The sequence below is a fragment of the Symphalangus syndactylus genome, chromosome 2, assembly GCF_028878055.3.
Source record: "Symphalangus syndactylus isolate Jambi chromosome 2, NHGRI_mSymSyn1-v2.1_pri, whole genome shotgun sequence".
Taxonomy (NCBI): Eukaryota; Metazoa; Chordata; class Mammalia; order Primates; family Hylobatidae; genus Symphalangus; species Symphalangus syndactylus.
In genome coordinates this window covers 138,354,421-138,370,350 of record NC_072424.2, presented here as the reverse complement: position 1 = coordinate 138,370,350, position 15,930 = coordinate 138,354,421, and the positions used below count along the sequence as shown (strand labels likewise).

General features: G+C 40.6%; 1 protein-coding gene across 2 annotated transcripts in view; it reads right to left on the bottom strand.

Moving 5' to 3' along the window:
* The window catches only part of PLG (plasminogen), a 53,193-nt gene extending 38,176 nt beyond the window's left edge, over positions 1-15,017 (bottom strand). The window contains exons 1-6 of one of the 2 annotated variants that reach the window (XM_063623260.1): positions 14,873-15,017; positions 9,946-10,081; positions 8,667-8,773; positions 5,354-5,468; positions 3,424-3,563; positions 1,617-1,737 (exon numbers count right to left, since the gene is read on the bottom strand). In XM_063623260.1, coding sequence (XP_063479330.1) covers positions 1,617-1,737; positions 3,424-3,563; positions 5,354-5,468; positions 8,667-8,773; positions 9,946-10,081; positions 14,873-14,912 — 659 coding nt within the window. In that variant the 5' untranslated portion in view covers positions 14,913-15,017. Of the gene's footprint in view, positions 1-1,616; positions 1,738-3,423; positions 3,564-5,353; positions 5,469-8,666; positions 8,774-9,945; positions 10,082-14,434; positions 14,545-14,872 lie in introns of those variants that run through there. The other variant, XM_055268925.1, reaches the window with a different exon arrangement.
* Between the last annotated feature and the right edge of the window lie 913 nt (positions 15,018-15,930).

The window sequence follows — 15,930 nt, the reverse complement described above, 5'->3', positions numbered from 1 at the left end:
AACTCCAGTTATTCAACCACAAATAATAGCAGTCTTTAAAATGCAAAGTGCTCTCTGCCTAAAGATACTCATCTAGTGCCTAATAGAGCCAAGAAATGGGTATCTTCATGGCTGAAAGGAATGGTCCTTCTGGTCTACCAGGCTCTGCTCCCACCAGCCTTGAAGCTTAGAAAAACCAAGAGGAGAAGCTGTGCTCCTGCAAGGGTCTTACCATGCAGTATGGGTCTGGATCCTTCCTCGTGGGGCCCCGTGGCTAGGGCTGTTGGATGCACTCCATGCCTGGTGGCCCTCTGCGCTTATTCATTCCCTCTCTGAGATTGTAAATGCTTACCAGGATGGAAAGAGGAGCCAGCAGCGGCTTAAGCAATCCTCTTCTCCTTCTGGTTTCCTGGAAGTGCCTTTACCCAGTTTTGGACCCTTAGGCCTTTCCTGTATTTCTCCTTTGAAGGAAAATGGCAGCTGCTGTGTTTTATGCTAGCTATTTGGAATGGGAGGTGTACAAATTCAGTAGAGCTGCTTTCCATCGTGGAATCTGTGGCTCAGCCGCACTTCTGCATTCTTGAAAGCCCTGGTATGGCCCTATAGTCATCATAGAATGAAGAGGAAGACCAGAAGCAACTGTGGAATGGGAGGTGTTTTCCAGCACAATTAATGTGAAATAGAATACTCACAAAACCTTATTCTAGGAACCATCATGACTTTCTAGAGCAAGAAGCTTATTCTCATTTTAAATTCATGGCCCCCTTAGAGAATCTGATGGAAGTTATGAATCCTCATTCCAGAAAAATGCACTGATGTAAATACACACAAAACATCAGGGATTCAAAAATCCATGATGTCTGCTTATAGGTCAAAGGTTAGGAGACTTGAATCTCATTGGTACAAAGGGAAAAGAAAGACAAGGAGTAAAGAGAAAAGGAAAATATTTGGAAAATACACCAGCAACATGTGTGTGTGTATTTCTCAAGACAGATGTTAATGTATTCATACCGACATTAGTGTTTAAATGTGTGTGCATATCAGCTGAGGATCTGGTTATTATTCAAATCAGATTCAGAGGGTGTGACATTCTGGATTTCTAACAAACTCTCAGAAAACATCCCTGCTGCTGACCCATGGACGACATTTTGAGCAGCAAGAATGCGTATTTCACTTGCAATATTGTGGGAGGAGGTTAGCTTTGAAATTAAAAACATGGCCGGGCGCGGTGGCTCACGCTTGTAATCCCAGCACTTTGGGAGGCTGAGGCGGGCGGATCACGAGGTCAGGAGATCGAGACCACGGTGAAACCCCGTCTCTACTAAAAATACAAAAAAATTAGCCGGGCGTGGTGGCAGGCGCCTGTAGTCCCAGCTACTCGGAGAGGCTGAGGCAGGAGAATGGCGTGAACCCGGGAGGCGGAGCTTGCAGTGAGCCGAGATCGTGCCACTGCATTCCCACTCCAGCCTGGGCGACAGAGCGAGATTCTGTCTTAAAAAAAAAAAAAAAAAAAAAAAAAGAAATTAAAAACATCAGGCGTTCACTTCTTGAGGAATGCTAAAATATCTAAATGACAGCAAATGTCTGATAGAGCTGCAGAGCCTTAAACATGGAATGCTTTTCCCAGTGAGACTTACTTGGAAGGAATGTATCCGTGAGCATGTGGGCTCTGAGAGTCCCAGGCCTGGCATTCCAGTCCAGACATGGTCTTGGAAATTTTGCCATCATAATTTTCTCCACTGCAATGCATACATTCCTCTGGACAGAGTGGGAAGGAAAGACAGGAAGAAGAAAACTGAAATGGATGAAGCAAAATAGAGAGTAAAAACCAGAATCCTACTCACTTAAGTGCGACTTGCCTCTCATTCCGATGTAATTCACAACAGGCACTTGGCAATAAAATTGGCAGTAAGGACTCAGGATTTTCTACCATAATCCAAATGTCATTTTCCTTTTAAACTGTAACATTCACATATTTTAGGCAATACCCCCTCAACTATTGTAGTCATGACCAAGTTCAGAATTTCCATGATGCCATGTCCTTAGACCAGGATGCACAGGCCAGTGGGGAGCCAGGGGTGCATATATTCTCAGGAGTCTACATTCTCCATTAGGAGTTTTCAATATTTGGCATCTTCATTTCAATAATGATATTTAAAACTTTGTATGAAATTATTCTGATCACTCCGCTGACTGCTGAATGACCTGGCACTGTCTCAGGGTTTTAGTCTGGAGTTTTTGTTTATGCTCATGGCCTCACGGAGAACAATATTCACCTGAAGTGACAGCGCTTCTCTTTTTATGTTGTTGACAAGCATGATTGGCTCTTTTTTGCAAAATTATTCACAAACTTAAACTTTGATTCAGAATTATTGAAGTAACATGGTGAGGCAGAGTAATATGTGACTTAAATTTTAATGGAGTACTAAGGAAAACAGGGGCAGACTTAATACAAAAGTGATGCATTGGTAGTGCTTAAGGGCAAATACCTATAACATGGTGTACAAAAAAAGGATGCCCATGATTCAAATAGGTGGAAGTGATGGGAGAACTGAGTTGTCACACAGTACCATATCCACACTGTCACACAAATCTCACCTTTATTCATTCCCATTTGCACTAATAAATGTAGCCAGAAATGTGAAATGATGACAGTTTTTTCAGTAGGATTTTTTTTTTATTTTTTAGCATTGACCTTTGAGGTGCACTATTAAATTGGTCAGTCCATTAAAATAATGGGTTGCTGATTTAAAAACTGGTTCCTTGCTTAGCTTCAGCAAAACAGCAAAGTCTACCACATTAAATGTTATTGTTTATTTGATTTTTATTGATTTTGTTGTTTTATTTTAACTACTTAATTGCAAATCTGTCTTGGGGTTAACACTGTGTAAGAGTTTTAAGCATAAGAAGTTTGTACTTAGAGTTTAGATGTAGTTTTATATTTGTACATGTTGATGTAACATTTTAATGAAAATAATTCAGATCTGCTGGGCATGGTGGCTCACACCTGTAATCCCAGCACTTTGGGAGGCTGAGGCAGGCGGATCACCTGAGGTCGAGAGTTCAAGGATAGCCTGACCAACATGGAGAAACCCTGTCTCTACTAAAAATATAAAATTAGCCAGGCATGGTGGCACATGCCTGTAATCCCAGCTACTTGGGAGGCTGAGGTAGGAGAATCGCTTGAACCCTAAGGCGGAGGTTGTGGTGAGCCGAGATCGCACCATTGCACTCTAGCCTGGGCAACGAGAGCAAAACTCTGTCTCAGAAAAAAAAAAAATTTTTTTCAGGTTAATTCTGGGGTCTGAGCAAAGTTTTGCTCCTTTCTGAGAGGTGAATACGTTACTCAATTATTAATAATATCCCTGTGGGACGGGGCTTTACAACAAATTATTTTACAGGTGAAGAGCAGAAATGAAAACATTTTCTAGAGCCACTCCTGACCTTCACACTCGGGAATGTCGCAGTAGTCATATCTCTGTTCTGGATCAGTAGTGTAGCACCAGGGCCCCTGCACATCGTTGTCTGGATTCCTGCAGTAGTTCTCCTCCAGTCCCTCTGAGGGGTGTGTAGCAGGTGAGAATCTGGGGAGGATGGAAAAGAAGCACTTAGACTATATTCTAAAAATCAGCTTGCTATTAGCGAGGCAGAAGGAGATGCTCTCGATTCCCATCTGAAATTGTCATCCAAATGCATTTCAGCTGGGTGCTGCAGCATTTGTGTGGTCAGATTTTCAATTTCTCTATTGATAGGCTGCTTCTGGCACAGTAGCTAATATTACCATTGCTACTGTGACACCCAAGTCTTAGACAGAGCCAAAATATTTTTATTGCACAGTCAGGAGAAATATAAAGGCTTCAAAAGCCTGCCATGGTCTTAATTCATTCCAAACACCTGCTTTTGTCAGTTACCCTTTTCTCTGTAAAAATTTTCGTAGTTAATACGATTTTGTCCATGTGAACTATGTGCCAGGAATTCCACTAACATCTTTCTACACATTCTCTCTTTTAGTCCTAATAAATAAAACCATTTGAGAAAGGTGTTATTATCCCTATTTTACAGATGAGAAGACTGAGTGGCAACGTAAAACAAAACAAAACAAAACTTGCCTAAGCATAAATAGCTGTGAAGAAGCAGATCAAGAATTCAAAGTTGATCTGTCTGATTCCAAAGTCTTAGTTTTCTCTGAAATGCAGCTTGAATTATTGGGGATGGAGGAGGGATTTAAGCTTATTTTCAGTTCTAGAGATGGGTTGCTGTATAGAGACAACCATTTAGATGAAAATCACAAGACTTACAGTCTAGAAAGGCAGGTTTTATTTCTGGTTCTTCTGTGAACCTATTTGGGGTAACCCCCACCCCCCGAGACCTCAGTTCCTTCATAAAGATGACCTCATAAAAATGGCCCAGAGTGTCTCCATGGCCCCCAATAGTCTCTGACTTCGCCATTCGGTTGAATCAGTTTTCATTAACTCACGGGGAATATTTGATCTGCTCATCTCATAGGGATATAGCAAAGGCAATTTGTTGAGTGTTGGGGGAATGGATAAAGGTGAGTAACAAGCACTAAGTTCCTATTTGATAAGCGTCATTACTGAGAACTTAATGCCACCTAACACCAAACTGGGAAAAGTACAAAAAAATGCACTAAAATAAATAATAGGCAAGTTGCGACATTTGAATTTCACGTATCTTCATTTTCATTTTTATATTTTATTTACTATTTTGCTCCACAATTTGAGTCGAACATGTGATGAGAGTTCTAACTTGATATGTTTACTTCAGTCCCAAACATAGTCATCTTTGGTCTTTTCTCAGATTTGGCCTAAAACTCATAGTTTCATTGATTTTTTTTTAACTAGGCATTCTTCTATGTTCTAGGTCTTCAAGAAACCTCCGTACCCAAGAAAAAATAGAAAGCAACCATATTCTACTATGGTGTCAAAAATAGTTGAACATCGACACCAAAAAGATTCTTTCTGTCTGCTTATTCACATATTCTGGTTTGAATTAAAAGTGATGAAATTATCCTAAATACAGTTGGCCCTCTGTATCCCTGGGTTCCATATCCACAAATTCAACCAACTGTGGATGGAAAAGACTTGAAAAAGATGAGAGAAAATAACAATATGACAATAAAACATAATACAAATAAAAACAATACAGTATAACAACGATTACATAGCATTTACATTATATTAGGGATTATACAAGAGAAGCTATGTAGGTTATATGCCAATACTGCACCATTTTATATAAGGGACTTGAGAAGCATGGATTTTGGTAGCCACAGGGGTCCTGGAACCAAACCCCCACAGACACAGAGGGACAACTTTACAGTAGATGAACACAAAGATGAAAGGGAAAGTCTTACCTAGGTCTGTGGGGAGAAGTGGAACTCCATTTTTGACAGGTGATGCCATTTTTTGTTTTGGACATCGTCCCTCTGTAGTTCTTTCCATTCCCAGTCTTGCACTCTGAAAGATACACTGAAGGGAAGTCCACACAGTGGTCAAAGTCTTTCACAAGACACCACATGAAGGTCTGCACAGCATAGTCACATTGAGAAAAAGATCTCATGCACCAGACCCCCTGTTTCTGCTTTCAAAAAGATCATCTTTTGCATCTGCACAAAGGCTGCAGTAAACTGAGCCATTCCATACTTTGATTCATGTATTCAAATGCTCCTCATGAGCTCTCTGTGTATCGAGCCCCACCAGGATGCTGGGGACACACGGGGCACAGTGCAGCCAGAGGCTTGGCTGTCATGGAGCTCACATTCTAGTGGAATCAGGCAGGGGGTTTACAGGAAATATTCAAGGAAACAATATGAAATGAGATCACTTAATGATGACACATGTTACATACATGATGAGACAGAGTGGGGGAATGGGAAAAGGGCTTTTTAGATGGGGGAATGGCAGGCTTTTCAGAGGCTGAAAGAGATCCAACGCACTTCTATTTCTTTAGGCTCCCCGCAATATGAAAAAGTGCCAAACAGGGCTGTAAAATTGTGGTCTACTGTAAATGGTTTGCAGTAAAAGTTCTCAACCAGCTTCCACTCAGCCAACTCACCAGTTAGCCAATGGGCCCTCTCCTGCATTTAAAACAGTCCGGTGCCCATCTGGGTCCACATGCAGCTGGCAGGTGTTTGCTAGTGTGCCCACCCGTGTCTGTTCCCCCCACATGAGTTATGTGCTTACAACGAGTCATTTCTTTGCATTTTCCAACTTTCTTACAGTTATATTTAATTAAAGATGATCTAAACTGAGAAATGAATGTGAAAAGAAAAGAAACAAAGCTCTTTTTTGTTTGGTTTTTAACTAAATTAAATGTTTTTAACAAGTTGAAACATGAATCATTTAAAAAATTGCTATCAAATCCACGGAGGGCAATCCACTCATATAGTTGACTATAAAGCTTGAGGAGGAATTCATAAAAATCTAAAGGTTTTACACATTCAGATTGATTAATAAATGTCGAGATATGGTCCACTTCAAAAATAAGGAAAGTAATTATTGTAGATGTTGCACTAGAGCATAGTTTATGCAGGAAATGCACCAGAGACCTTCTACTGGTGACCTCATATTCGAAGAAAAAAAGCCTCTGCTCTACATCAAAAGGTGTCAAGTACACTTGTGTTTTCAATGAAAATATAAAATGTTTAAGGTATATTTGCACCATCATTTAAGGTTACCCACTTTAGCCGTTTTTTAATTCACTGATCAATCACATGGGGAAAGTACTCCTAACATACCTACAGCAAACTAATGCTTTTAACCCAATACTACGTATTATGATTGCAAGTACATCTTCATTGGGACATAGTATTACAGTAGACATAAGACACTCATCAAAAGTGTAAACTCAAGGCACTTTGTGAAAGGGAGGTCTAGGGGTCAAGGAAGATTTGCAAAGGAGGTGATGATTGAGCTGATACCTAGGAGATAAGAAGGAGCTGGCACAGCAGGACAAAGGGGAAGAGGGTCCGCAGGAGGGTGTGTGCTTGGGGTGGTGAAGGAACAGAAGTAAGGCCAGTGCAGAAAAGTTTAGCAAGCCAAGCAAACAGCAGCTGGGGGTTACTTAAATAATGCCGGGCCCTAGCACATTTGGGAAGTCTTTGGGTCTTATTTTAAGGGCACTAGGAAGGGCTTTAAACAGGGAAGTTACATTTCTTAGAGATTACGTGTACAGCTACAAGTAGCCCCAACCAGTGGTGATAGGGTCTTGGACTCGGTGAAGGCAGTGTGGCTGGTGGCAAGTGGCAGAAGTAAATGTGATCTAACACTGACTGTTCCTGGCAAAACCCTGGCAGGTAAGTTAGTAGCAGGTCAATATCCCACAGCAAAGAAACAAGGACCAAAAAATGACTGACTTTTGACTTTTCACTTCTTTTTTGTTTGTATGTACCCACCAGAGTTTATATAACCTTTTGCTCCCTTCTGTCACTTTGAAAACAAGCAAACTAAGCCTTCAAACTTCAGACTTCAAACTCAACCTACAGTCATTCTCATGTTCCTTCTGGTTAAAAATTTACAAATGACATATTTAAATGTTAGCATTTTGTAGAGAGAATCAGGCTTTTTTTTTTAATCTAGTACAATTAGGTGATCCTATTTAGTTTACCATTTGCTTGCTACTTGTAAGAACGAATAACTTCACCAGATAAAGTTTAGATTTAATCTGTACTTTAATGTCAAGAATTCGAGATAAATAGTGGTAAGGAAGAAAGTACAATGTGTACAAATGAAACCCAGGAAGATGAGTCAATGCGTAGAAATAATTCCAACCCAAATAAATACTATTTAAAATGCTACTTAGAGTTTTGCTGTGATACTAGACACAATATGGCACATCATCCTCAAGAATACAAGAAACCAGTCCTCTTTAACACCTGTGATGCAGAATATTTGGAGAGCTAAATTGTTATTATTAACGGTCTTAATACCTGGCCACCAACACAGTAGAGGAAACAGTTTTTAAAGTGTCATACATCTCTTCAAATATTCATATGCTTAATGAAACATTTGCACATCTAAAAAGGCATGCAATTTCCATTGAAATCCTGTCTGCCTCTTATTCTAAGCAGTGGGACTACTGACCCATATTTTAAAATAAACTATAGAAAAGGAACTGTAACTTTTATACATTTTTAAAAGACAACATTTCAGAAATCTGAGAAAAATATAGACCATGGCCCCCAAAATGTGAAAAATTTAAGAGTAAAGATAAGATGTGTGTCCCAATCCAAATGTTTCTGAGGATTAAAACACCTCAGTATTTCTATTTTACAAGGCTTCGTCCAGATATTAGGGCCCAAGGACCATGGTCACCCTGCAGAATAAGAAGCCAAGATCAAAAGGAATGCTTAGACTTCCCATCTCCTTGTTAAATATAACATAATATTTTAAAAATCTTATTTTCAGGGTCATAGAGGTAGAAGTGATTTTGTAAATCTAATGCTTTCATTTTTTGAACAACAAAAAAATTAAATCTAAGAGGTGACATAATATACTCAAGCTGACATGGTTAGTTAGTAATCAAATCCTGTCCTAACTCAGAATTCAATTTTACACCAGCATAGTCCCTTCCTCCTCTGGTCTCATAAATTAAAGATAGAATAGAGAAGGAGGAAGAGTGGGAGGATGGGGAGGACAGGAGGAGGAGGAGGAAGAAAACGTACTCACCTTTCTTTTCAAATAAAACTACATCTCTCATCCTAAAGATTATGGAGGACTTCCTGTTTTCAGCCATTACCACACATTGTTGCTCTTTACTATGATACTGGAATGCCCTGCAGAACGAAGCAGGAAATCCAGTAAGTATTTTTCTTTATTTAAAGAAAACAAATGTTTATTAATAAGTGAGACATGCTAAAGATCATTGAATATCTTGAGGGACCAGAGAGCTCAGAATTGCTGCCTCTTTCAGTTATTTGGGCATGGCATCAATGAAGTACTGAACAAAATACACCAACGTGGCAGTAAGTCTTGTTCTCTCATGCCCTTACCTTTCCTCCCTCATAATTTTCTCTTTCTTTCTGTTTCAACTGCTTTACTTCTTCTTCACTCATCTTATTAATTTTTGTTTTTGGGTTGGAAAGAAGCAACTCTAGTTGCTTTGAACACATTCCCCAAGATAGTCCGTCTCCATGACCTCCCAACTCTGATCAGTTCCCCTGAACCTCTGCTCCACATTCCACCCCGCCCTGGCCCCTGACCCCTCCCATCTCCATCCCGTGGTCCTGCTATGTGTGCTCAGTCTGGCGTCCATAGCTACCTTCCCAGGCCCATTACCTACACAAAGTCTCTGCTTTAGTCAACTTGATCTCTTAATGGTCCCCCTCAGAAGGTGCAGGGCCGCATCTTCCCCTGCCTTCCTGGTGCTTGTCAAGAGCTCTCTCAACTCCAAACCCAGCTCAGTTCCCACCTCCTCCCTGAGCCTTCTCTAGCTGCCTCAACCTTAGGCACTGTTCTTTCTTCTGGATCTGGGTAGAGCATGCATTGATTATGCCTGTACCTCACCTGGGCTGTCTTTTTTTTTTTTTTTTTTTTTTTAACATTATATCCAGTTTCTTTGACTACACCTTAAATACTAAAGGGCAGGTAGTGGATCTTGTAGCTATAAGTCATTGCTCAGATCTATCTAGGACACTTTCATTCACGTGATCCTCAACAAACATTTACTGATGATGATGTTAAAAACTGGAGCTCAGAACAATAACTGCTAACGCTTATGTCCGGTGTAAAAACAAATAACTTCCTTTTAGGGTATTTTTCTAACAAAGACTCCAATAAACCTTAATAAGAAGTTGTTAGTATGGCTTCACATACTATGAGCAAATATAGTTCCAAACTCTGGCTCCATAAATTTCTCTTTCCTCTTAAATCGTTAATAAATTTGTGAGTAAATTACTTGCCATCTGAGTTACAGATTTCTGGGTAGGTGCAATGACAATGAAAATACCTGCAGGTGAATTCTTTCTCCTCCTCACATTTTGCTGCACATTCTTCTATGCTTCCTGCCCCCAGCTGCTTCTTAGTGACGCTGAGCAGTGAAGCCCCCTGGGTATTCACATAGTCATCCAGAGGCTCTCCTTGACCTAGAGGTGGGAGATCCAAGTGGAACAAATGGTCAGTAAATCAACACCAATGTCTAATTGTCATGACTTCCTTTTAATCTATTTGGCTAGCATTAACCAAATAAAACTTGCTGTTTACTGGAAGTAGAATGGGTAGCTATGAATCAAAATGTTTAGTTAAGAACACACAGTTGGGCATGTGGACATAAATAAAGATGGCAACAAAAGACCCTGGGGACTACCAGAGAAGGGAGAGAGGGAGGGAGGCAAGGGCTGAAAAACTACTTAGTTAGTAGATATTTAGCTCACTACCTGGGTTATGGGATCATTTGTACCCCAAAGCTCAGTGTCACGTAACAAACCTGCACATGTACCCCTGACTCTAAAAGTTGAAATTATAAAACAAAGAAAAACAGTTTAACAGATTGCAAGATAGTAAAAGATTAACTGGATTGATAAACGGGTTAGAACTATGGAACCACTACTATGTTACCATATTAGTGGATATAAATCCTTAAATAAGAACAAATTTTATGTTTGCTATCGATTGTGCCATGTCATGAGAGAAGAGTAAGGCACCATCAGTGGCAGTTGTATTACCAAGATTGATGTTGATTTGTTCATCCCTGGGTAGAAATGGAACTTGGAGGCCATTGTTTGATTTCTTACAATACGCGCTTTGGTTCTGACACTGTCACTTTAACTGGTGGGAAGCATCCTTTGAATGATCCCTCCTTGAGATACATAAATTTTGGTGCATGGGTGATGTTGGCAATAAACAAGAACTGAACTAAATTATGTTGCCACCTTGGACGAAAATTGGGCAAAACACTGGAGGGTAAGAAGCTCCCCAACAAACAAGGCCATTTTTGTACGGGGCTTACCACAGTCACACAACACTACTAATTGGGGAGAAATCAGTTTTTCCAAGGTGTCAACAGGTATCTGGATTTCGGAGGAAATTGTAAAAAAGCAGAACCTGGGACAAATACTGGTCTTGGTCTTTCTTTGAAATCAAATCTGAGACAACGAATCTGTCCGAAAGCTGCTTTCTGCCTGGTCATGACAGAGGGTGGCCAAGGGGGCCTCAGCTGTGCTCCCACCACAAGGCTACAGAGTGTCCCCCGTCCTGAGGCTCTTCCGGACACCTGGCTGAGCTTTGGTAGCTCTATTCAAGCCTGGAGATGCCAACTCCATCCTTGGCACAGAATGCTAGTGATTTTCACAGGGGTGAGAGGTCAAAAGAGGCTAATAAAATGAAGATAGCCAAGCTCCATGGAATTAGACAACAGGACAACCTTGACCACTTTAAGGGGCGTGGTGGGGGCCGAAGGCAGAGGGAGTGGGTTACAGAGTGACTAGGAGAGCAGTGGAGGCGGCAGCAGGAGACAAGCCTGGCTCTGAAGACAGCGAGCCCTCCAGGGAACATGTGGTCAGGGGAGGTTCTGAAAGGTGACACACTGCAGAGCGCATTGGTTTGTATGCTGATGCCAGGTATCCAGTAGGAAGGCAAATGAACAGATTCTCATTCTCAGAAGGGCCCGTCCTGACCTCCTGAGGGTACACAGAGCACAAGGGGCAGGACAGGGAGGAGGATGCACGCTCATCGATTCATGCAAAGTCCTCGGCCAAAGTTCCCCTGCTCCCCACCTCTGGGACTCTGTCCTTCCTCAATTTAAGACATCCCAGGCTGGAAAAATGGATTATTGGGCAGGAGTTGGCTGATGCATTCTAAACCGAATCCACTAAAAAGCACTTGAGAGATGTATCAAAAGATCACAAAGAAATAGATGCTTTCAGCCCATATCCATGTCTTTACCCTGCACTTTCTGCCAACTTGAACTCTCATTTCCAAGAAGAGTTGTGTTTTGGTTAATTCTATAGCTCACAGTGTGACTTCAAAACACACAATAAATCCACAAAGTGTGTCCTACAGTGAGTTCAGTTAAACTTTCTAGCCGGGCGCGGTGGCTCACGCTTGTAATCCCAGCACCTTGGGAGGCCGAGGCGGGCGGATCACGAGGTCAGGAGATCGAGACCACGGTGAAACCCCGTCTCTACTAAAAATACAAAAAATTAGCCGGGCGTGGTGGCGGGCGCCTGTAGTCCCAGCTACTCGGAGAAGCTGAGGCAGGAGAATGGCGTGAACCCAGGAGGCAGAGCTTGCAATGAGCCGAGATCGCGCCACTGCACTCCAGCCTGGGCGACAGAGCGAGACTCCATCTCAAAAAACAAAAAAAAAACAAAAAAAAAACAACAAACTTTCTGAAGAGTTTTTTGAAGTATAGCAGAGCAGGCTACAATTGATATTCAAAAAAAGAAAACTTCCATTTATTTCCCCCTTCAATTAAGTTACTTCTGTGTCAGGTTATTATGCTTCATAGCGCATCACTGCTGAGATCCCCTCCCCAGCTCATGTCCCTAGGAAATATCCCAAAACAGAATCAAACTTTTTTCTTTTTAATTTGAAATAATTTCCCCCCATTTTTTTTTCTCTTATTCACCTCTAGGACTCATATGGCAATAGGATTTGATAGGCTTATTTGCTGGCAGGGAAACATCAAACAAATCTTTTAGTGGAAAAATACATTTATGTTATAGGCAAAATGCAGATGTATATTGCTACTGATGCAAATGTATTTTATTAATGGTGTGAGAATTTCTTCCTCACTGTGGTGTGCAAATGTGTATGCATATTTGCATGTGTAAAAGACTTAATAATTTGTGAAATGGAAGATGTTTCTCCACTTCCCACTAAGCATGGCTGTAAAAGAAACTTTTTCCTCTTCCTGGGCATTGCAGCACACTGGAAAGATGATACATCCACAGAAAGCCTTGCTTTCCAAAAGAGCTTATGAGAGAATGTGCCCCCCAGGTTGATTAAAATATATGTTAATCCTATGGCAGAGAAGTTTCGTCTAGCCTTTGGGTGTAGCCCGCTGAATAAGTTCATAGTGATCTATGTCCTAGTTTCCATGCATTGAAATATAATATTCATACCCCCCAACATACACCAATTTCTTACAAAAATTTCTTTAATTTTCTCCTGCCCTGTATTTTCTTTGATAATTCCTTGAATGGCTTCCACTAAATTCAAATGTATTTGACTCTAAAGTACAACTTGTAAAATTTTATCTGGTAATTTATAGATTGAATTTCAAGTATACATTATTTACATGAAGAACTACTAGCAAATCGTATGATTCCGTTTGTATGAAATGTTCAAAATGGCAAAGATACAAATACAGAAAGTAGATTAGTGGTTGCCAGAAGCTGAAGATTGGGGGTAACAGCTAAAGAGCGTGGAGTACCTTTCTGGGGGTATGAATAGTTTTAAAATTTATTCTGATGGTGGCTGCACAACTCTCAATATATTGAAATCCATTGGATTGTATGCCTTAAATGGGTGAATTCTGTAGGTTAATTATATCTCAATAAAGCTTTTAAAAAATAAAAAATAAAAAGGACTACTAGCACATGTTCAGAATATTCTTTCAAAGGCTTAAACAAAGCTGAAAAGTGAGAAGAGCCCTAGATTCCTTCTGGGAAACTGGCTTAAATCCAGGTTTCTTTATTTCCCAGATTTGAGAATTTGGTCACTGAACAAATAACATGATTTTCCTAAGTCTAGATTTCCTTGTTTATAAAATGAGCATGAATATGCTACCCTACCTATACCACGAGCTAAAGAAGCTAGTATTTGTAAAGGACACACACTCACACTCACATTCACACACAGGTATGTATGTATGTGTAAAAATGTAGGGACCTAACCCAAGCACTAAGTGAGTATTTGTTGAATCACTGTCTGCACACAGCATCTGGCAAATGGATGCGTGTGATTTTTCCGGGGATAAGAGGCAAACATATACCGATGGAAAGCCTTCCTCAGGCCATAACAAAGAGAGAACTGCTGAGTCCCTGACCCTGCCGCCACTATGAACTGGTGAGAGAACAGAATATATTCAAAGAGATATTTCATTGTTTTAACTTGCAGGTGAGGGGAGCATGACACGGTCACAGAAATGATATAAATTAGTCAAACTGAGAACCAGGCGAAGAGGTCAGCCGTCCTTTGCATAGTTAGCTACATTGGCTATTTTTCAATTAGACTGGCCATTATGTGGGTGCACTCTTTTAGATTTGAAAAATCACCCATTATTTTCTCTGCCCATTCATTCCAGCACCCTGACAATCTTCATAGGAAAATTAAACTTATTTCTTGAAGAATTCCTCAATCTTATACAAGATTTTCAACTGGGAGTTTCATGAATCAAAAATTAAACGAATTGCACATAAAGCCATGGCATATGTATTTTTACTACATTGTGGGAGAAAAAATAATTATTATAATTAAAAAAAACTATGTCTTACCTGATTTCAGAAACAAAAGAAGTAGAAGAACCACTTCCTTATGTTCCATTTTGGGACTGGCCAGCAGTGCCCAGAAAGTGTGTCCCAATCCCAGGATGTTGTTGACTTACATTAGAGTAAACGCATCCACAAACCAGATAGTCAAATTAAGTTAATGATTGTCTCGGAGACCCATGCCACTGGCTCAGCAGGGTTCAAACATTACCTTGAATAAAGGGTCCTTACAAAATGTTTGAGGGTGGAATCTGCAATAGATGCTGGGAAGTGGTGAAAGCAATCTCCCCTCTCAGCTGCTCCACGCTGCCTTCATGTCTCCTTATTCCTTCCCTCACCCTTGTACTTTATCTCTCGCAATTAGTCTTATTTCCTCCCCTCTTCTTTTATTCCCTTTCTTTTGGAGAAAATGAAATCATAAAAGTATCTCACATTTGCTGGTACCTTCCATGGTGAGACCCTCTGCCAAGCGCTGCACGTCCATAGCCTCCCTCAAGCTTCCCAACAGGCAGTGCTGTTCTCATTCCTGCTGTGCAAGGGATGGGTCTGAGGCCTTCCCCAAGGTTGTGTGGCTACCCAAGGGTGCAGCTGATAGACAAAACCCTTTCAGGTCTCAGATGACAAACTTAAGTTAGGTATAAACGTTAATATCTCCACATCCTACACCAAATGACATAGAAATTACAACATAAGTGAAAGCATTTTATTATCTTCAAAATTTCTTTATTCCCAGTGAACTCACATGTTTTCTGTAATTATAAATCATGTTATAAGACATCAATCTTTCCCCCAAATAAACGTATGGCATATTATTATATTCTCATTCTCATGAAATAAAGCAAGACTGGTAGCGTTTATCTCAATTTTAATTGTTGAACCTGTGCTTTTCCCGGGCTTAAGACTAGAGCAACCAGGTAGTATATATGCTTTAAAACTTCTATTTTAGTGTTCAAAGATATTTAGGAATAAATCAATAGACCTCTCTATTTTAGACGTGAAATAAGGACCAGAAAGCATCATTCCTCTTTCCAGGCAGTGAAATTCCTGCCTATTCATTAACTGGCAAAAGAGTAGAGGAGGGAGCCCAGTGGTCTTGGGCGGAACGCCCTGCGGAATTCCCTGGGGTTGAGGAACCACGCAGAACCCTCAAGAAGAAGCCACGCTGGGCAACAAGAGGGCGGCCCCATGTGAGGGACAGGGCGACCAAATCACATTTCCTGATTTCCTATTTTAGCCTCACTCTCTTCTCTCCTCAAATTCTTACCACTCCCTTTATCCTCTGTGACTCACCTCATGGCCCAGTTCATTAAAGGGCACAGAAGGTGGAGGCAAGTTGAGAAACCAGCAGTGGGCAGACATTTTATTTTTAATGTGAAGTGTCTCTTAGGGGGCTAAGGTTTGTCTGTTTGAGAAAGTACTTAGGGAAAAAAAAAACAGACTCAACTAACTTATAATGTTTCTAGTATGTGTTCATTTCGACTTAAAATATTATTTTAGCAGTT